This window comes from Taeniopygia guttata, chromosome 2 (assembly GCF_048771995.1).
Source record: "Taeniopygia guttata chromosome 2, bTaeGut7.mat, whole genome shotgun sequence".
NCBI classification, from domain to species: Eukaryota; Metazoa; Chordata; class Aves; order Passeriformes; family Estrildidae; genus Taeniopygia; species Taeniopygia guttata.
Genome location: NC_133026.1, coordinates 92,858,504 through 92,879,249, shown reverse-complemented (window position 1 = coordinate 92,879,249; position 20,746 = coordinate 92,858,504). Strand labels below are relative to the sequence as shown.

The window sequence follows — 20,746 nt, the reverse complement described above, 5'->3', positions numbered from 1 at the left end:
ATGCACATTAAAATAAGTCATCAAAAACAAACTTCAGCAAAGTGTTATATTTTATAGTTCGATTGCACCAGAATTAATAAGAACAGTATTTTTTATTTACAGTTAAATTGTCATCCTTACCAGTAAGAAGCCATGTGCATTTTTATATTAGGAGTTTAATTTGAATATTATTAGACCATTGGTATAGAGATGACAGTTCGTGACCGAGAGTGTTCTCAAGATGATCATGTTTCAATCAACATTTGTAATAAAGATTACAGATATTAATGAGTCAGATATTAATTATTAATGCAGATATTAACAGTTATTATTAATACAGATATTAGTGAGTCACATTATTTTCAAGTATTTGTTTTAATTATGACCTTGGCTAAAGTAGTAGTAATAATTCGTGGTCATATTTCAAAAAAAGGGCAGCTTAATTCTGGAACATGCTTTGAAGAATTCATCCAGTTATTTAAATTCTGTTGTATAAATATTGTCAGAAGATTATGTTAAACAACTTTTTGGAAGAAGTTGTACAAAACAGTATGTTGTTGTCCAGTAGAGGTCAAAGTAGTGGGTGAGGTGTTTACTCTTTGTTTTTGAATGAACAGTCTGCTAATCCCTGACTTGTCTATTGTGCAGGCATTTTTATGGTGGAATCTTACATTGGTAATACCTTTATCCTATTTCAATAAAAGTCTTATCACTCTTTAAATATCCTTTTGCTTTCACTGCATCCAGGAGTTACTGAAAGCAAGAGAAGGGATTATTTTGGTATCATATAGGAGAAACTGAAGTTTTTGGGGTGCAACCAAAATTTAGCTGACAGCTTCAGACAGATCACACAGTATTTCTTTCTTGAGTGAATCCCAGAAACAAGTATAATCCCATTTCTTGATTTTGAAGAGAAGCTCCACTTCAATACAATTAAGATCTGCACGTGAAAGCCTTGATTTTTGGAAAAAGATTAATATTAATAAGAAATACTATAGAAGTTGTTTCCTATGGACGCTGATAACACATGAACTCTGCTGATATTAGAATGTTCAATGTAAAAATAAGTTCTACTGTTTATCTAGAAGATATGTCATGTTTTTTCAACCCCCTGACAATATTTCCACATTTTTACTCCTTCCCCCCAAAAAAACTTCTGTTGACACATATTTTACTTTCTATAATAATCTTAATTTTTCTAAAAGCTTAGGAAAAAACTCTGTATATTGTTCTCTATATGTTTCAATGCTTTTCCCAAAGGGTGTATTAAATATTTGTCAAGTTGTATACTTGATAATATTTGATATGCATTGATTAAATATCATTTATTAAGGTCGAGGTTGAAAGGAGAAGATATTATTGGATTAGCAATGAATTCATAACTGTTAACTTTAAAAAAAGTTAATGCCTCTTTAGGACAAGACTGCTCCTGTAGTGAGGTGAACCTGTGGATAAAATAAGAATTTACCATTAAAATACCATGTACAGTATAGTATCTATAATGCTGTATGCATAATTTTAAGTAAATGCTGCAAACATGCACATTTTCTTTTCTATTTTTGGATACTGCAAGTTTAGTCATGTTTCTTTTCAAATCCTAGCTCTTCAGACTACTGCATCTTTGGAATAACTTTACCAATCAATTTTTCCTATTTCTGTGTGTGTGTTTATGTATGCAGGTCTTATCCAGCCAATCCCAAGGAATAGCCAGGTCTTCCAAAACTATTTTAACAGTAATTTTGTGAATAATGCAGAGAGACCATACAAATGCTACTATTGCCATCGAGCATATAAAAAATCCTGTCATCTTAAACAACATATCAGGTAAAATAAACACAATCAAGAAAGGAAATGTATGCCATAACAAATTTGTGGAAAGACATGGAATTTATATAGCATTCACTAAAAAGACTTTTTTTACCATCTCTTTAACACTGAATCAGTGATAATTGATTTTTTTTTTTTTCTTGTAGAGTTGGAGGAGGCTTTGGACTAACTCATGGCTATGTGCAATTTTAGCAGTATAAGTGGTTCTGTTCAATGTGCAGTTTAGTTTACTGACACCTGGATTCTTTTTTCCAAAACTGTGTATAGAAAATAACAGGCATTGTTTGTGAATTCTACGGTAATTTTGTAATTGTATACTCTAGATTGCCTGCTTTGTATGCAACTCCTATTTTTTGAGATGGAAATTAGCCTTTTGTTCTGTATAGAAAACCTAAAAGATTTGGAGCTTACATTGTAATTGAGTAAATGTTGCTGGGGATCATTTTGTTGCTTGAAGCTCAGTTCAAGTTCTGTGTAGTCAGTGCTTGTTAGAAACAGAGTCATGGAGTCATAGAAAAATTTAGATTGTAGAAAAACCAGTGGGGATAACTAATCCAGTCTTGTTTTGAGAAGAGGAGCAGCTTCAAAGTTAGATCAGGTTGCGGTTTTACAGGCAATGAGATTTAACGTTTAGTCAAAGTAGGAAACAGTGCTCTCTGACTTACAAAGTATAAACGGCTAGAAGAAGGAATATGAAAAAACCCCACCAAAGATGATTACTGGAATTTAAGGGTAGAGTCTATACAAGCAGGTGGCAATCTGCTTGTTTCTGCAGTGGAAGCTCTGTGCTGCTTTCTCACTCTTTCTAGCTCAGATCATGGCGAGTTCCTCCTACTCTTAAAAAATGAAGTTCTGCGTTTTTTAAGTTCTCAGATTGCCTTGAAACAGTTCTTGTGTTTGATATGCTGTTTTACCAGGAGGAAGGGAAGCTTTAAAATATCCCATCTTTTATTTTGTAATAGCCTACCTAGATTTTTCATTGTCTGCTGTAGATGGATTCCAGATGGATTGATTTAAATGAAAATAATTTTGGATTATGCTGAAAATGCAAAAATAGGATGTGGGTACCAATCACCTGCTACTGTGTTTCTTTGGTCTTTCAACAGAGTACTGAGTGAAGCCTAGCTTTGTTTAAGGTTTTGTGATGGAATTAGAAACTTTTTTCTTTTTACATATTTGCTCTTTGTAAATTGGCATTGCTATAATTAAATAGCTTTGCTTTATAATTTTGTGAACAGTGTGTCCTCATGGAGTAGTGCTGATCATTGCTTGCAAAGTTTGTTTCCCTCTCTGAAAAAAATGGGAAATTTATAGTAGGGGTATTTTCAGTAGAGCAGTGACTGTGAATAGTGTGTCAAATAATCCCCTAGGCACACCAAGGAAGGTCAGGATACCCTACTGCTGATTTTTTGTGGCGTGTATTGGTAGCAAAACAGTAATCTTAATATCTGTCATATACTTAGTTATGGCCTGTGATGTGGTGGTCATAGACTTCAAAGGTTACTGTAATCATAAGCTGTCCCTAACTTTTCATGTTTTTATTAAATCTTGCTTCTTTTGTCTTCCATTTCCTAGCATTCCCATTGCCTTCTTTCTGACTCTCTCCTGGGATGCTACAGTTGCAACCCTTAATATTCTTGTTGCATTCCATTTCATTTCCTAAGTTTCCTTCCATCTGTTTTGTATCTCAGTGTAGTCCTAAAGGGAAACTCCTCTAGCACCTTTGGAAGGAAGGCTATAGTGAGTGCTCTGTACTTTGATAAGGGAGAGGCTTTCCCCACTTGAGTATTTTTTTCATGTTGCATTATGAGAGACAGGTTTTGCTTTGTTTGGGAGGTATTCAGGATGGACACAGTTCTTTTCCCAAGATTTTTTGTTGTTAACTATAGTTGTAGTATATATAAAGAGAACAATATCTTTTTCTCCAAACTTTTGTGGACAGGTTTTTTAGCTGAATTGATGAAAATACATGTGAGTGATAATATACTAGTCTGAAGAACTACTGCACCATCTGGAATGGAAAAATTAAACCCAAGTACTGTGATGGAGACAAAGTATGATCAGAAAAGGAGATTGGATTGTGCAACATAGCTAAAACTAATCAGATAGTATTTGTTTTAGCGCTGCCAAGTTGTTTGTAACTTAATATCTGGCTTTTCTTAATTGGGGCCTCTTCCATCCATACAGCTGTCACCTTAGTTTGGTTTATTTTTCTCATTTTAAAATTGAGTCCTTCAATAATTTTGTAAATCAAGTGTTCAAATCTATTTTAACTTCTGCCTTCTCTTAAAAAGGTCTCATACAGGTGAAAAGCCATTTAAGTGCTCTCAGTGTGGAAGAGGTTTTGTGTCAGCTGGAGTTCTGAAAGCACATATTAGAACACACACTGGATTGAAAGCTTTCAAGTGCGTTGTGTGCAACGGGGCCTTCACTACTGGTGGTAGCCTCAGGCGACACATGGGGATCCATAATGACCTTCGACCATATATGTGTCCCTACTGTCAAAAAACATTCAAAACATCACTCAACTGTAAAAAGCACATGAAGACTCATAGGTATGCTTGCAATTTTTGTATAAGTCTTCCAATGTAGTTCAGCAACCATTCCTTAAAGATACTTGGAAAGGCAGCTTTACTTTGTAGCAGCTACATATGTTTGAATAAGGATTTTTATTTATGGGTAGCAAACCTTAGTAGATTGTGATGTATAGTAAAAATAAAAAATTGTTCATATAAATAGGATCAATGTGTAACTGAATCCATAAAGACTTTCTCACCTTGCTTTGTAGGTATGAACTTGCACAGCAACTTCAGCAGAATCAGCAGTCTTCTTCAATAGATGATTCTACAGTACATCAGCAGAGTATTCATGTTTCTACACAAATGCAGGTGGAGATTCAAAGTGATGAGCTACAGCAGTCAGAATCTGTTGCAACAGATCAGCAGGCTATTTTAGAGTTAGATCAGCAGCCAGTAGTAGGCACAGAAGAAACAGCACTAGAACAAGAATTGTCTGATCAACCTTTAGAGCAAGATGAGGGTGAGTATTTGACATATGATAAGGTTTATAATGAGGTAAGTTTACAATTTCTCAAATAATTGTTTCTTGACAGGAACTAGAAAAATACATGGAGTAAAGGCTACTTACTATATATTTAAGGTATATAGTACAGTTTCATTAATTGGTGTTTATGATTACTATTAAAGTATAAAAAGATTAGGATTTGTATCCTTTAATTGTAGCAAGCAAAACTACTAAACAAATGCACAGAAAAATGATCTGTCCACAAAACTTTACCATGTCAGTCCTCTGATTATTAAAAAGCACTGCTTTATAGTCTACTTAAAGTAATACCTGTGGTTTGAGGTGAATGTTCCATATTCCTATTTTATTTCTAATCGTGGAACAAAGTATTTTGGTTTTGCTTCTCTGCTCTTTTTCATGGTGCAGTGAGTTATCAAGTACAACAGTACATAAATTAAATGTACTATAAACAAAGATTTAAATACCTGTTCAGCTAATAATTGTTTAGTTTATTTTTAATGAGAAAATTTGGATGACAGTAAAATATGCGGGTTTTGAAACAACTGAAATATACATTTAATTACATATTTTTTAAAATATATTTTCCCCTTTTCTTTCCTCCTTTCCCCTCTCCTTCCTTTCCCCATTTCAGATAGATTTGTGACATCCCAGCATGCTTTACAGGAAAACATCACTCAGTTTGAGCAACAGACTATAACACAGCAGCCTTTTGATCAACAGAGCTTATCACAAGGTTAGTAATAAATAAAGGAGGTAAAAAGTAGTTTTTATAAATCTGGCTTTACAGCGTAGCTATGGTAAAACATTTTAAAGTGGGCATCTGCATTCAAAGTAACTGCAATGCAGGGAACTTGAAAAAAAATTACCTTCCTGAAGCTATACTTGGTAGAATATTATGAATACTTAATTTTTCTTTTTTACTTTTATGAGCCGATGTCTAGTCATTACAGTATGGGTTTTAGAGTCAAGCATATAATATTCTTTCCTTGATTATGTGGCAGTAGGCATTTTGCACAAGTTTCTGTCTTGGTATACATGCTCATAACCTGAGATTATCAGAAACACAGTCTTAAAATTTGAGTGAGTAGCTACTGGGATTCATTTTGGAAAAAGACAGTGCAAAATATAGTAATGTAAAAACCATATTTTCACCTATCCACAGCAGTTTCTTTTTATATTTTATAGAGCAATGAAACTAGATTGTAAGTGCTTGGAAACTGTTTTTTTTCCCTAAAATACAGAGAAATATGTATAGGTGTGTGTAGCCTGCAAAATAGCGAAGAAATGACTGTCTTTGCTTTTTACAGCTGGATTTCTTGAATTGTTACATAATATGAAGCTACTAATTTTGTTTTGGGATTTTATTGGTGATTGTTTTGGTTTTTCTGCCTGGGGGTGTTGCTGAGATGGAGAACGTTCAAGGGGTTTTCATTTGTTTTGATTTGGAAACATCACTGGCTTGTCCCTTGAACTCCTTGTTTCTGACTCCAGGAAGTAACTTCATGTAGTTGATAACCAGTAATTGGTATTCTGCGTGCACAAACTTCTCTGTTCTTAGTTTCATTCCCTTTTAATTGTATAGTATCATTTGTAAAAACTTAATTGACTATGGTAAGTTGCATCACGCTGTGAAGAAATAGTATAATTTGCCAATTTTAATTCTCTAGGTTGTGCTGCTTTGCGTGTAAAGAAAATTAAAGTCTCTGCCTTTATTTAACAAGACTGATCCAGATGCTCTTAAAATATTATGATTATGGTCATTGGTTGACTTTTACAGTTTTTCAAATGAATGAGAAGATGCTATGGAAAAAAAAGCAGCCTTTTGTTCTACATTATTCTGAAGAGTGGTGGTGATTTTTGTTTGGTATTTTTCTAATGGCTCCTTAGAATTTATAAACCCAGTAGTAACTTTTGTTCTGTCATCTTGTTTAAACTTCAGTTTCTGTTTATGCGTGTCTTCCGTATTATATAAATATCAAATAATTTCTTGGGGAGGGGAAAGACTCCTAGAACCCACAAAACAATTCCTTCATCATCAGAAGTCGAGATTGATCATCAATATTTTGTAAAATTGGTTCAGAGAAACAGAACATGTGTGGTGTGGGCATTTTAAAGTCTCATTTGTATAAGATGTCTCCTATTCTACTTGGAATCTCATCCACAGATTCCCAACTCTTTGAAGTTTCCTTGAAGATCCTGGAGCCCTTCAAAATTTTTGAATTTCAGGTAGGTAAGCATTTGCGCGGATGCATGCGTTAAATTGGTCGACCCTCTCCCTATGTCTGCATCTGTGCTTCATGCTCCTAATTCCTTTTTCCTATCAGCCAGGCAGAACATTCAAGCTTAAAACACTGTCTTTTGTATTCTTTATATTTATAGGCTGTAATCTTGATTAAATATTTTGCTTCAGTGTTTATTAATAAAATGATGCAGGAGTTTAAAAAAAAAAATCTTTGAAAGGTTTGTTTGATTTTTCTTTTTTTGTTTTTTGAGGGAAAAACCCCAACTTTGCATTTTAGACAGATGAGGGTAATCTCTAGGTCTGCATAGACCTGGCAGAGGTTTGTTCATAATACTTCTGTTGAATTTCTTGTTTATTCAGATAGATTATTTTCTTCATATATTCAGATTTGTAAAGAAGTGCAGATCCTATGAGGGTGCTACAATATCAAATGATTCATTTGAGCTAGATTTGGAGGCTGAGGAAAAGGACTTAAGTTCTTTGTAGTGTGTTCATCTTCATTTGAAGACTTTTAAGTGAAGTCAGAACAAAGAATGTGTCTTTTATCTGAAACTGTCTTTGGATTACTGATTATCGTCTATCACCAAATGCATTTTCATATAAATTATATCACCTTTACTTCCTTTAAAATGTCCCTATAAGCATGGTTGAATGATAATTCAAATAGTAGCGATAGGCAAATAATCTTGAAAACCCAGAAGTCCAAATGCTGTTAGTTCTATAGGCCATGCAAACATGCCCTTGCCACCAGAATGCTATTTGCTTTCCTAAGAAGCTGATCTGCAATCTCAGGACTTAGAATCCTGATCTCTCAGTAACTGTTTGCAGTTACTGAGAGATCATACACATATTTGCAGTCAGTACTGTCCAGCTGGCTGCCTTTGCCTAAGAAGCAAACCTGCAGAACATGTAATTAATAGTCACTGATCCCTGCTGAGATGCGCATGTTCATGTCGATGTTTATAGTGCTAGGATTTAAAAGATCTGTTAGTAAAGATGTGAAATTTCTCCTGATTAAATATTGTATTAACTACAAAATATTATACTCTTGTTTTCTTAGTCTCACATGTAAGACACATCTTTCTACAAGTAAAAGGATTTCCAGAGTATTCTGTTTTCACTGTGTTCTGTTAATAAAGAAAATAAAAGGTTGGATGATGTCCTCAAGCCAAAAAAATACCAATCTACACAAATGATTACTTGTACTGAAAAACACCAAATCCAATTCCAAGTTTAGAGGACTTTGTAGTAAGTGGATCCCCTTATTATACAGAGCTTACGATACTCTCTGTTCTTCTAAGATTGATCAAAAGCTTCTGGGAAACAACAGTGATGAAAACAAGAGCAGAAAATAAAGGTTGTGAAATTTTTTTCTCAGACTGAATGTCTGGGTTCTGTTGTTTGGTGGTATGGGTTTTTTTTTTTAAGTGCTGTTCTGTAGAAGTAGTATGGTAGTAGCAGATGCCTTTAGAATGCTCAAAACTGTGAGATCTTTATTAAATTTTGTGAGGAAATTGACCCTTATGCATCATGTATATTCTTGTTATAGCTTTGGTTTGTATTTATTCCAAAACTTATTTCAGAAGTAGCGTTTCTTTCTTCAGCTTGTCCTCAAATACCTCTACATTCAGTGCTCTTCCTGGGCATTTTGTTGTATGATCCTGGGAAATTTTTCAGGATCTCAGTAATTTATTCAAACATTGGGAAATGAAATAGGCTATAGTGCAGTAATTTCTTTTTTCCTTCTTAGCTAGTAAAATATACCTACTGATTAAAAAAGTTTCAGGTTTTTACATAGTATATTAAGTAGCTGTTTTTTTTAATGTAGGGCATACAAGTAACATCACTTTGGTTCTTGAGTCTTGAGTTTCTTGAGTCTTTTTTTTGTATTCTCATCCCATGTAGTGAGAACATAATTTTTCTATAAAGACACTTCAAAAATTAGTTTGAGAAATAGAAATTAGCAACCCTCTTGTCAATGCAGAAGTTTTCATTGCTTCCTTCAGGCTACTTTTTTGTCATTTCACAAAGGCCAATTGAGGTACAAGGTCCAGCTTTTAGGATCTTTTTTCCTTGTACTCTTGTGATACTTCTAGGAGAAAAAACAATATGCAAGTGTCAGCATTAGGTTTGGTGACTAGTTATGACCTGATTAATAATGCTTTCAAGGTTTATTTACATTTGTGAGTTTTCATTCTATGGTGGAAGTAGTAGCTTACAAATAGGAGTTTTTCCCTCTACTGGTATAATATTCTGCTGTGGAAAGTGTCTTTTGGGAACATTTCTGCTTAAACTCAACAGATCCAGGTTTTTGTTTTACTGTTGCTCAAAAACATTCTTTAAGCATTGCTTTTTGGCCTTTGATGCTGTGATCATCTGATGTGGGTTTGTTTCTACCCTGTGTTCATAATCTTCACCCTTTTTGTCCACTAAAGGCAAACTGCACAGAAGTACTGAAATTTTTGCCCATATGTTAATCATTGATACTTGTGGTTTAATTTTTTTCCACGTGACATTGTGGGTTATTTTTTAATATTGGAAGTATTAAGATTTAAAAGTGTTGATAAAAGGACATCTCTAATAGCATCGAAAAACACTACAATCTGAGCTGTATTTCCCTGGCTCTCAATCGTTGGTGCTATCATCCCATTCATTCATATAGAAAAGGTTTAAAATCTGCTATTTCAGAAGAACAAAACCAATAAAATTTTCAGGTTTTTATAACAGAAATGTGAATAAAAATGTGTTTATTTTTTACTTTGCAGTTTGCCTTTGAGAGGCTCTACTTTACTATTATCTAAAGAGTGGGGATATGTGGAGGAGATCCAAAGTAGGAGAAAATGGGGTTACTTTATCAGAAACTGGAGTTCTCCTATTGGGTCATCTCCTCCACTCACCCGCCATCCTCCCCACTGAGCTTTGCATCCTTGTGATTGGCTTCCAGTGTAGTTAAGGGAGCTTGGTACCAACCAAGATAAAGGGAGATGGGTCAACCTGTTTGACACATGCATGCTTACGTACAAGAAATTCAAAATTTCAATGGCTCTAAGGTAATTGTGGCACCCTGAAGGAACTTCAAACAGTGTTTTTCTGTGGAGGAGATTTTCCAATAAAATTCCAGCTAAGGGTAAGTAACCCTGTTATGCCTATTATGTAGATGCCAGAAACTCGTGTGTGTTTTGATGCTCAACAGTGAAGAGTACAATTTTAATATATGGTAATGCTACTTATTCTCTTTTGAAGGTAGTCTTCAGAAAAGTGTGGTGTTATTCAAAGTCCAAATCAGTGTATTTTACACGTTTATGACTGGTTTAATTTCTGGCAGGTTTTACTGTGAATGACAGCTACAATCAACAGACTCAGTTTCCAGCTGTACAACAGCTGCAGGATTCAAGCACACTTGAATCTCAGGCTCTTTCAACGAGTTATCCTCCACCAGCCCTTCTTCAGGTTCCAAATACAGACACTATTAACGTAGTAAGTACTACCTGAAGGCAGGATTCATTTTTCTGTGTTCAGTTGTGACTTCCTTGCATAGCTTCATTGGTGACTAGGTAAAACAAGAAGTCAGAAAAGTTTCAGGTTTTTTTCTCTAGATTGCTTATGTTTAACTACTGGAAAATAGAAAGGTGAGGAGAGGATAAGTGCTTTGACTACAGTTTCTGAAAAGGAAGTGGATGTTTTGGTGCTCTAGACTTTAAAAAATACTATAATGTTGGATTGTGAATTTAAAACTAAGGAGAGGATATAATGCTATGAAATAATTAACATTATTTCATTATATTCTCTCCTAATTATTAAATCTATATGTGTATAGGCATATATGGTAAGCAATAAAGAAAAGCATTACAAATCTTTAGTGATCATTCATGGAACTTGCATATTGCAGTGTATGATGGTTTTGCATGTTTCTCAGTTAAATTTGTAGAAGGGCTCAATTGCTAAAAAGTACAGTTTAAATGTAACTTTTTATGACATTAGAAGTACCTAGCATGAAGACAATCTATTGTAATGTATTTACCATGATGATCTCTATGAGTTGCTGTCCCTTGAAGCTTGTTTGCAAAGTGCAAATTTTGTCAGAGAGCTTGTGGGTTTTAGGATCTGGATGAGTTTGAGTCATTTCAGCCTACAGGCCTTGGTTTCCTAGTCTTCAATTTTGAAATTTCTTGCTCTCAAGGATTATCCTGTTGTGGCTTTTACTTACAGGAATGTTCAGAAAGTAGTGAAGTTTGTCAGCAGCACTGTGTTTTACTGCTTACTCAGTGTTTAAAATGGCTGAATCTAGTTTTTAATTTAACTCCTCAAACACTAAAAAATCAAAACAATTTAGATACATTTTTGTGGAGATTCAGGGAAGTGTAAGTGCACTATGTTGTGTGTTTATTCCAGTTCAGTAGCTGAACATTTTTATGCGTTCCTTCTCACTATGGAAGAGTGAGGTTTTGCACTCTTAATTTCATGTCAAAATGTATGAAAGCATAAATTTAATTAGTTGTGCTGACTGTAAATGCTGTAATTTTTTTCTTGCCTGTTTGTGAGACTATATTTAAATATTGTGTTACTGAAATTCACTTGAGGCTTTGATTTTTAGACCACACGCTTGATGCAAGACCAGTCACCACAGGAAGAACTTGAATTGCACACCCAAAGGCCTCCTTTTCTTGAGGATAATGAAGATCAAAGTAGGCGTTCATATAGGTATGTTACACTTCTAGCTTTTGTCACAGAATTTCCTGAATGGGTAATTATTACATGTAGTTATTATGCCTAATAATTACATGAAAGTAATGAAAACTATTTTTTTCTAATAGATGTGAATATTGCAACAAGGGTTTTAAGAAATCCAGCCATTTGAAACAACATGTACGATCACATACTGGTGAGAAACCTTATAAATGCCAGCTCTGTGGCCGTGGTTTTGTTTCCTCAGGAGTTCTTAAGTCGCATGAGAAGACTCATACAGGTAAACAGAGTATAGCAGCTCTATATTAGCTTAACATGTGTTTGGGTTTTGTAAATGTCCTGTGTGAGTAAACTTAAACAAATAGCATGCTACTTATTTGTTTCTGTTACTTTAAGGAGTTAAAGCATTCAGCTGTAGCATTTGCAATACCTCCTTCACAACTAATGGCAGCCTTACCAGGCACATGGCAACTCACATGAGCATGAAGCCTTACAAGTGCCCATTCTGTGATGAAAGCTTTCGAACAACTGTTCACTGCAAAAAACATATGAAAAAACATCAGGCAGTCTCCTCAGCTGTAGCAGCAGCTACAGATACAGGAGGGGGAGGTAAATGATTTCATTTTTACTTTTACAGTCCTTACTACATAAGAAATACAGATGTTTTGGTGGATTACATGAATGCTATAACAGTAATGGTACAAAATAAGCTTCCAGCATGGATAATGTCTGCTGTTTAGAGCTGCTGAAATCACTCTGTTATCTGAATTGTTTAAATAAACTAGTTTTCCAGGATCTATCCAGACCATTAAAGGTATTGTATGTGACATAGCTATTTTAGTATGTCACTAAAGTAGGTATTTTGTCCTGTTTTACTTAACCTCTGTTAGTTATTATAAAGATAAGAATCAGAAATCCAACTTTATTTAAAATTAAGTACAGACATGAGTAGTTAGACCTCTGAAAGAGATTAAAGTCCATAGTAGTGCAAGTCCAAGTACAAAATGTAGTGGCTGTGTGTTTATTAATAAATTCTTCTATTTTTGTAATTTAAACTAAACAGAAATGTGGTTTATTGGTTTTTGTTTGTTTTTTTTTTTACTTAATAGTTGTGTGTGTTGAAGATGATGATGAGAGCTCTGAAAGGACTTCCAGAAAATCTCGTCCTGGTGTCATAACTTTTACAGAAGAAGAGACAGCAGAACTGGCAAAGATTAGGCCTCAAGAAAGTGCCACTGTTTCAGAAAAAGTTCTTGTCCAGTCAGCTGCAGAGAAAGACAGAATTAGTGAGATCAAAGATAAGCAAGCAGAACTGGAAGCAGAGCCCAAATATGCCAACTGTTGCAGTTATTGTCCCAAAAGCTTTAAAAAACCCAGTGATTTAGTCAGGTGAGGAATGGAAAATGTTAATCTGTTTTTAATTTGCTGAATAGTTCACCAGAAACTTTAGCAATAACAGTTTCATATAACTCTTTATGTCCAAGTTGAATTTAGGCTAATATTCACATAATTTTTTTTTTTCACAGTGGTTTAAAAATGTGTCAAAATGTTACATATTCTAAATATGACTAATTCAGCTTTTTCGTATTTATTTTTCTGCTGTATTAAAGTTATTATTATGAAGTTTTAGAATAGTTTTTTCTTGCTCTAATCTGCATATAAAAACATGTAAAAATCTGTTGAAAAACTGCAAATACTTAAATCTTCTTGTTCTGCCTAGTGTAATGCTGGTGCAATTATTTAATTAGTTCTAAAATTAATAAGATAGAAAATAAATATTTGTACAATAAAAATAAGTATTTGTACAAACAGACATAAAAGTAGAATTTCACTTGTACCCTGGAATTATTAGGCATGTTCGTATCCATACTGGAGAGAAGCCGTACAAGTGCGATGAATGTGGAAAGAGTTTCACTGTAAAATCCACTCTGGATTGCCATGTTAAAACACACACAGGTCAGTAAGGTTTTGCATGTCTTTGTTTAGAAGCTGTTTGCTTTCTTCACTAGCTGTTTAAGTACAGATTTTGCAAGGAATGCTATGTTTCATTGGGATCTAGTATTTGTAACTGTGGATGGCGGTGCTAGGGGAAATTTGGTACTTGTGACACTATCAAATGAGTCACATCTGAATAGTCTGAACTAACCATGTTATTACAGCCTTCTCTAGAATTCTAAAGCATGGTCTTAACTCATGCAAGAACTGTGTATGTAAGTGTCCTGAATATGTTTGTGTCAGATGTTCTGTAGTATTTCAATGATAAATGATTTTCCTGAGTAAGGAGGTGGAGTTGAGAGAATCTTATATAACTAAGTTAGAGGAAAAAAAACCCTATAAACAATGTTTGTGCTGCTATGTAAACTGGAAAGTAAGAGTTCAAAAATTTTTAGCATTCAGCTGTTTGAATCTTGCAAGTTGAATGTGAACATAGTATCTGTAGTATTTAAATTTTTAGGGTAAGGTTTTGTATTCTTGAGAAAGATCTGATTTTAAAAATAGTAGTATTTTTCAACTACAATTTTGCTCTAATTAAAAAAAACCTTCTAAATCTTTCATACTTGTTTTCTTCTTACCACTGAATTTCTGTAATAAACCCAGTCCTGAACTAATTAATTTCTAAAACTGTCTACAGTTAAGTTTCATTATGATCTCTTTTCAAAAATAAAAAAACAAGGCAGAAAGCTTTTAATGCTGTAATGCATTATTATCTTGCTCATGGAAGCTCCTTCTTCATTTTACTGTATTTTTACTTTCTACTGTTGTTTAGTAAGAAATAGTACTCATTACATGGAATTGTAGTATAGATCAGGACAGACAGTAGCAGATAGTAAGGACAATTAAAGGAACAAGGCAGGGATTGTGTCATGTTACCTCCAGGTTCAAGCACTTTATAAATTGTGGGACTCTGAATAAGTGATTCTATCTCTTTGCTGCTAGCTTTCATGGAATATTTTAGATTAGTTTTATCCAGTTGTTTTCTGAATGCAGAAAAACTGGGTAAAAAGAAATGGCCTTCAGTACAGTCAGTAGTAGTAAGTTCCTGGATTCAAGTTTGATTTTCTCTTTGTTTTCTTGATAATTTTGTTCCTAAGCCCACTAGATTTTTATTTGAGAATTAAAGAGAAATTGTTTCACCTTCCTAATTTTTAAGCTCTTAATGGTTGTACAGAGTTTTTGATAATATATAATGGAGCATTGTAAATTACTATTTTAACACCCTTAAACAGACTTTCCCAACCTGCTATTCATTCTCTCTTTCACATTACGTACAGTACAATTTTGATGGTTTGAGTCCTTGCTCAGGTGTTTAAGAGCTCTTCTGCTAACTTACAGCCTTGTGAAAATTGTCCATATAAGCCATTTGTGTTCAGTCTTAGAACTGTTTTTCTTTAGTTCATGAAAAGACTCTTTCAGCCTGCGACAGCATTTTTATTAAGGTCTTTTTGTATAAAACTAGTGTAAAATTCCAAAAATCCATATACAGTGGAAATCTGATCTTCAAAGAGCGCTTGCAGATTCATGAGGTGTTATTTTCACTGCAAAAGCCACATCACCTTTTCCCTGTTGTAATTAATTTTATCTTATGGGAGTTTTTTTCCCGTAGTCTTTTATACTTGGGCCAGCCTGTGGTGGATGAAGTTCAGCTAATGTGCAGTTTTTTGTATTTGAGCCTGGATTGCTTCCTGGAATGCTGTCTTAATCTGTGGGCATTACCTACACCTGATAGTTAATTTGTTTTATACCGAGAGATACATAATTTATTTAAATGCACAATAAAAAAGTTTTTAGAGTATTAATATCCGTAACTCCCCTAGAAATAGTTCAGTTTCAAAAGCTACTCTGTTCCTCATCTGTAAAAGAAAGTTGCCTACATAAGAACTTACCGATATCACCTGTAATCAGCATTGATCCAGAGAATTAGTTTGGAGCTTTACTGAAAGATTGGAAGTTTCTCAGTGAGGTATATGGTTATTTGTCTGAACACTTACCTCCTGCTTCCTGATGTAACATGGAGTGGGATAACTGAAGTCATACGCTATTGCATTTCTGCCTTCATTGCTTTTCCAGTTTCCTGCTTGCAGTTCTTTCAGATATATTGTTTCAGATAACAGTTCTTGTTAACATGTTAGTTGTGTAGCCAGTAGTGTGGCATGTCAGTGGCATAAAACACATTTAATTTTTGCTATATTTGGAAGCAATGCCAGTTTAGTGTTTGCCATTCCTTGATGACTTTTCATCCGAATTTGTGATCATCTTCCCTCCAAGTTTCCCTTGTGGATGCTAACTTAAAACTATTAAACTACTGAAAACAGTTGAACCATCTTTCTTTTTTTCTTTTCAGATTCTTAGTATTTACACAAAAGGCCCAGGAATCAGCTCATAATCTCATTGCATATTTAAATAACAGGACTTCAGATGTTCTGTTTGTTCCTTCCTGCTTTTTTTTTGTTGGTTTTCTTCTCTCTCTCTCTCTTATTTTTCCACCCCACTTTCTCCCAATGAGTGGGGATTTTTTTTATTTACTAGGGAAGTCTGCTGGATGGCGTCCTTTGTGGCACTGTGAATATGGTAGATGACTTTGCTGCAGCCCAGATTCCCATTGTTTCACTTGTTCATGTTATTGGGCTCTTTCTTCTCCATTTTTTGAAACAGAACATTGTCAGAGGTTTACGTAGCTTTGTTTAACAGAAAGTGACAACAGTATGCCAGGGTTTTGTAATTTGAAGTAGTTGAATTGTAGTTCAGGAAATTGATGAGAGACTCTTCTGTGTAAATGGAAACTAGAACTCAGTAGCAGCGCTCATAGGCACAGTTGCTTTTGTGATTTCTTTACTAAATGCATTGGTTTCTCTCCCTCATTTAGCTAGGAAGCAATATTGTGCTGGAAGGCCTGGGAATATCAGGAGTAATAGTGGGTTTTCAGCTGCAGTGGCATGTTTTCTGCCAGATAGTTACATTATGCTTTTTGTGAGTTGTATAGCTCTGCATATGGTTCAAAGAATAAACTCTGGAGTTTGCTGTTACCTGTAGTGCATTAAAAATTCTGTTTGATACCAAGGATATTTTTCAGATGTTATGCACTCTGAAAGGAGAGACAAAGAGGTCTGTATATGTATGGACCAGATTTCTGTACTTCTGGATTAGTTTGTGGGGTTGATATTTTGTTTTAGAATGTTATCTCACTTAGTTTTAATAATTACTTAATTGTAATCCATTAATACCAGTTAGTTAAGGCAGCATTGAAACAGAATAATAAAGTTGCTGGAATTGAAAAGAAAATGAGTGGCTAATTTAGTAGGAGCCAAATGCTGAAGAGGACAAGATGAAACTTTTAATTCTCCAGTCAAATAAGATTCTACATGAAAGCTTTAAAAGCATAGGGAGTTTTAGTAAAAGGAAAAAGTAAATATGCTCTTTATTGAGAACCTTTATTCATCTGAAAAGCAGCCAAATGATAAAGTCCAATTGTTTCTAGTTTATGCTGTTCAAATTAGTTTAGAATCTGTTCTGGGGTTTGTTAAATGGATGATTTAGTCCTCTCAATCTTTTTAGAGGTTTAATCACTTATTTTTCTGTTTTTGAAACTTTTCTAGGCCAGAAGCTCTTCTGTTGTCACGTGTGCAGTAATTCTTTTTCTACAAAGGGCAGTTTAAAAGTCCACATGCGTCTGCATACGGGAGCAAAGCCCTTCAAATGCCCCCACTGTGATTTGCGGTTTCGTACTTCAGGGCGCAGAAAAACCCACATACAGTGTCATTATAAGCCAGATGCAAAGAAAGTTAGGAAACCTGCTGCCCGGACTTCAACTGAGGGATTACAACCAGTCAGTCTTCTTAATTCATCCTCAACAGACCCTAATGTTTTCATCATGAATAACTCTGTTTTGACGAGTCAGTTTGATCAAAATTTGCTTCAACAAGGACTTGTGGGCCAGGCTATCCTGCCTGCTTCAGTGTCAGGTAAAAATGGATGTGGTGGTGGTGGTGATCAAGTTATGAAATTTGCTTTCTATTAGAGTTTGGAAAGTTTTGCTAAATGCTGTTTGTCAAACAGCAGGTAAGAGTTTTACTGAATTATTGGTTTGATGTGCACTGGTGACATGAATAGAAATTTACTTATTTAAGAATGAAAGAAAAATATATGCAGTTCACCTAAAAGTCTTTTCAGTTCTGCTGTGGTATTGCACTGCAGAGAGGAAGAAAATGCAGATAACAAATAGCTGGAGTACTTGTATTCTTTGTGGTAATACTTTCTTGGTTTTATTTAAAAAGAAAAGAAGCCAAACAGTTACTCTGTTTGCCTACACTGGCTGTTTATGTGAATAATGAAGAGGGTCTTTTAAGTGCATATTCTCTGCGGTACATGTGTAGTTATTTCTCCAAAATAAAAAAACACATCCACACCAAAGTAAAACCAACCAAAAGACTCCCAACCTCAAAACAAAGCAAGAAAACTCTTTAACAATACAACAAAAAGTAGTGTAGGTCTGTATGTTAGATAATTAAGTGCCTAAGATACGAAGTCTCACTAATTGACATTGACTACAGCTGCATTAGCACATTATTCTTTGAGACCAACTGGCGTAGAATACCCAACATGCTTCATGTTGCAAGAAAGTGACCTTTTGAGAATGATCCTTGCTTATTTCTAGTTTTTTTTCAGGTATTTTTTGTGTAAGTGCTCACTGACTCAATGTTTGTGTAAGTGCTCAGGTAAACTTGGGACAGGAACGATTTTAAAAGCAGAATAGTGTTATGATGTCTGGAGACATGCTTTAGTACTCTTAAATGTACTACTTAAATTCTGGGTCTTGGACTGTCATTTCTGAAAATGAGACTTTGATTTTATGTGCTTTGGCATTTTTTTTCAGTACATGTCTATGATGTTGCAGGTATGCCCACAAATTCAGAGTATTATATCAGTCTCATAGTTAACTGTAGCCATTGCAGCTTATCTGATTTGATCTAAACTGTTGTCCAAAATGAACAAATTGTTGATGTTCAGAAGATACTGATATTACTTGACAGGCACAGTTAGTGATAAACTTGTGATGGGAAATTGATTGATTTGTTTGCTTGGATTTTTGAACATAGTAAGGTGGAGTGTTTAGCTTGTTCAGATGTCCTAAAAAAAGACCTTCTTAATTTGAGACTAATAATGTGGATTTTGGCTAGAGCAGGTATTTTTTGGGTGCTTTGTAAACCAGATTTGTTATACTAAAGAATTCTGAAGAGGAAAGGATAGGTGTTTTTGAAGCATCAACCAAAGGAAACTGGTTGATCACATTCAAGGTGTTTGGAGAAGAACACAAGATGACTTTTTACGTATGTGCTGTCAAGACCTTTTGTAGAGATGGCCTATTCAACTTTTGAAATTAGAACCTTTTCAAGTTCTAAAGACTTTTGGATTTCAATTGCTAATGCACCTTTATTTTCATCCATGTAAGTACAGAGGATGAACTTTGACAGTTTGACACTGAACCATATCTGTGCTATGCAGAATGTGACAGGAACTTCTATGTGTATGTCCAGAGTAATGAGCATTGTTCAGAGTAAATGAACAGAATGTAAATACCCTGTGTGTGTGCTGCTTTGTTTAGGTGCAGCACACTCTCCAAGGAAATTGAAACCAAATTTCTCCAGGTTTCTAGTGATACTCTGGAGGGATTCTTGTTTTGTAAGCCACTTGGTAGTGCCTAATAGCAATCCTTAAATCACATGGAATTTGTGAAGCTTTAAAACAGGCAGTCAAATTACTTTATAATCAAATTCTGCACTTCAAATTATCTTCCTTGTCATAAATAAATGTGTGTGTATGTAGCTTTTATATTGACTTAATTTGTAAAAATAAGCACAGTGAAAGCGGTAGTCAGTAAATGGTAAATAAAAACATTACAATATAACTATTTTCTTTGGTAGCTGGAGGTGACTTAACTGTGTCCTTGACAGATGGTAGCTTGGCCACACTTGAAGGAATACAGTTACAACTTGCTGCTAATCTGGTTGGACAAAATGTTCAGATTTCTGGAATAGATGCCACTGGTATTAACAACATAACATTACAGGTAAGTTGTTCACTGTTCCTTGCTTCTAATTCTGTAGAGTCACTTTGAGGGCTGAAGAAAGTTTAAGGAGCCTACATAATTCTGGAGGAGTTCTTGAGTTGAGTGAGCTAGTAACATACTATATGCAGACACATAAAAACTAAATTTAAATTTTAAATTGTTAATTATAAACTTTCAGTACTGTATATACTCTCTATGCATTAAATATATACTCTGGATTCATGTTAAGAATATTCATTTTACCCAGTTTGTTAACTTCAGATTGATTGCTGAAAACTTGTTTTTCAGATTGATCCAAGTATCCTACAGCAGACATTACAGCAGACATTACAGCAGAGTAGTTTACTTACTCAGCAGCTGACTGGAGATCCCACCATGGCTCCACAGAATCCCTCCCTCCAGGCAACAGAAAATGCAGTGCCAGCTAATGTGGTTATTCAGCCTATATCAGGCTTGTCTTTGCAGCCCACAGTAACATCATCTGCTAACATGACAATAGGGTCCCTGTCTGAGCAGGAGTCCGTGCTGACTACCAGCGCTAATGGTAAGCACTGTCAGTAGTTTTATTGTGCGCTCAATTTCTTAATTTTACTCAGAGTATTATTCACAGTGAGAAAGTCACCCCCCTGCCTCCCCCACCCTCACCAAACATCTCATTTTAATAAAATAAACTTGCAGTTCTTGCTTGAGCATTTTGAGCAAATTTTACAGCTTTGTGTTACCCTTTCCTAATACATTTATTTTTTTCAGAAGGTGAATTAGAGAGTAGGTTTAGATTAGATATTAGGAAGAAGTTCTTTACTGTGAAGGTGGTGAGGCACTGGAGCAGGTTGCCCATAGAAGCTGTAGATGCCCCATCCCCAGAAATGTTCAAGGCCAGGTTGAATGGGGTTTTGAGCAGT

At 34.8% G+C, this 20,746-nt stretch overlaps 1 protein-coding gene and 1 long non-coding RNA gene across 12 annotated transcripts in view; one reads left to right on the top strand and one right to left on the bottom strand.

The window, feature by feature from the left end:
- ZNF236 (zinc finger protein 236) overlaps positions 1 to 20,746 on the top strand; it is a 75,181-nt gene that overhangs the window by 35,421 nt on the left and 19,014 nt on the right. For 7 of the 11 annotated variants that reach the window (XR_012054048.1, XM_030265880.4, XM_012571866.5 and 4 more), the window contains exons 13-25: positions 1,659 to 1,803; positions 4,101 to 4,361; positions 4,595 to 4,845; positions 5,483 to 5,584; positions 10,419 to 10,570; positions 11,688 to 11,794; positions 11,908 to 12,059; positions 12,176 to 12,388; positions 12,889 to 13,168; positions 13,632 to 13,735; positions 17,374 to 17,739; positions 19,699 to 19,844; positions 20,133 to 20,388. Coding sequence is in view for 10 of the 11 variants with exons in the window: in XM_030265880.4 (XP_030121740.4) it covers positions 1,659 to 1,803; positions 4,101 to 4,361; positions 4,595 to 4,845; positions 5,483 to 5,584; positions 10,419 to 10,570; positions 11,688 to 11,794; positions 11,908 to 12,059; positions 12,176 to 12,388; positions 12,889 to 13,168; positions 13,632 to 13,735; positions 17,374 to 17,739; positions 19,699 to 19,844; positions 20,133 to 20,388 (2,535 nt within the window). In the remaining variant the exon portion in view is untranslated. The remainder of the gene's footprint in view (positions 1 to 1,658; positions 1,804 to 4,100; positions 4,362 to 4,594; positions 4,846 to 5,482; positions 5,585 to 10,418; positions 10,571 to 11,687; positions 11,795 to 11,907; positions 12,060 to 12,175; positions 12,389 to 12,888; positions 13,169 to 13,631; positions 13,736 to 17,373; positions 17,740 to 19,698; positions 19,845 to 20,132; positions 20,389 to 20,746) is intronic. The other 4 variants (XM_030265881.4, XM_030265882.4, XM_030265884.4 and 1 more) reach the window with 2 other exon arrangements.
- LOC140682387 (uncharacterized) lies at positions 33 to 20,300 on the bottom strand. Its single transcript, XR_012054049.1, has 3 exons — positions 20,195 to 20,300; positions 4,583 to 4,731; positions 33 to 1,424 (listed from the first exon to the last, which is right to left on the bottom strand). It is a non-coding gene; the product is annotated as an uncharacterized lncRNA (long non-coding RNA).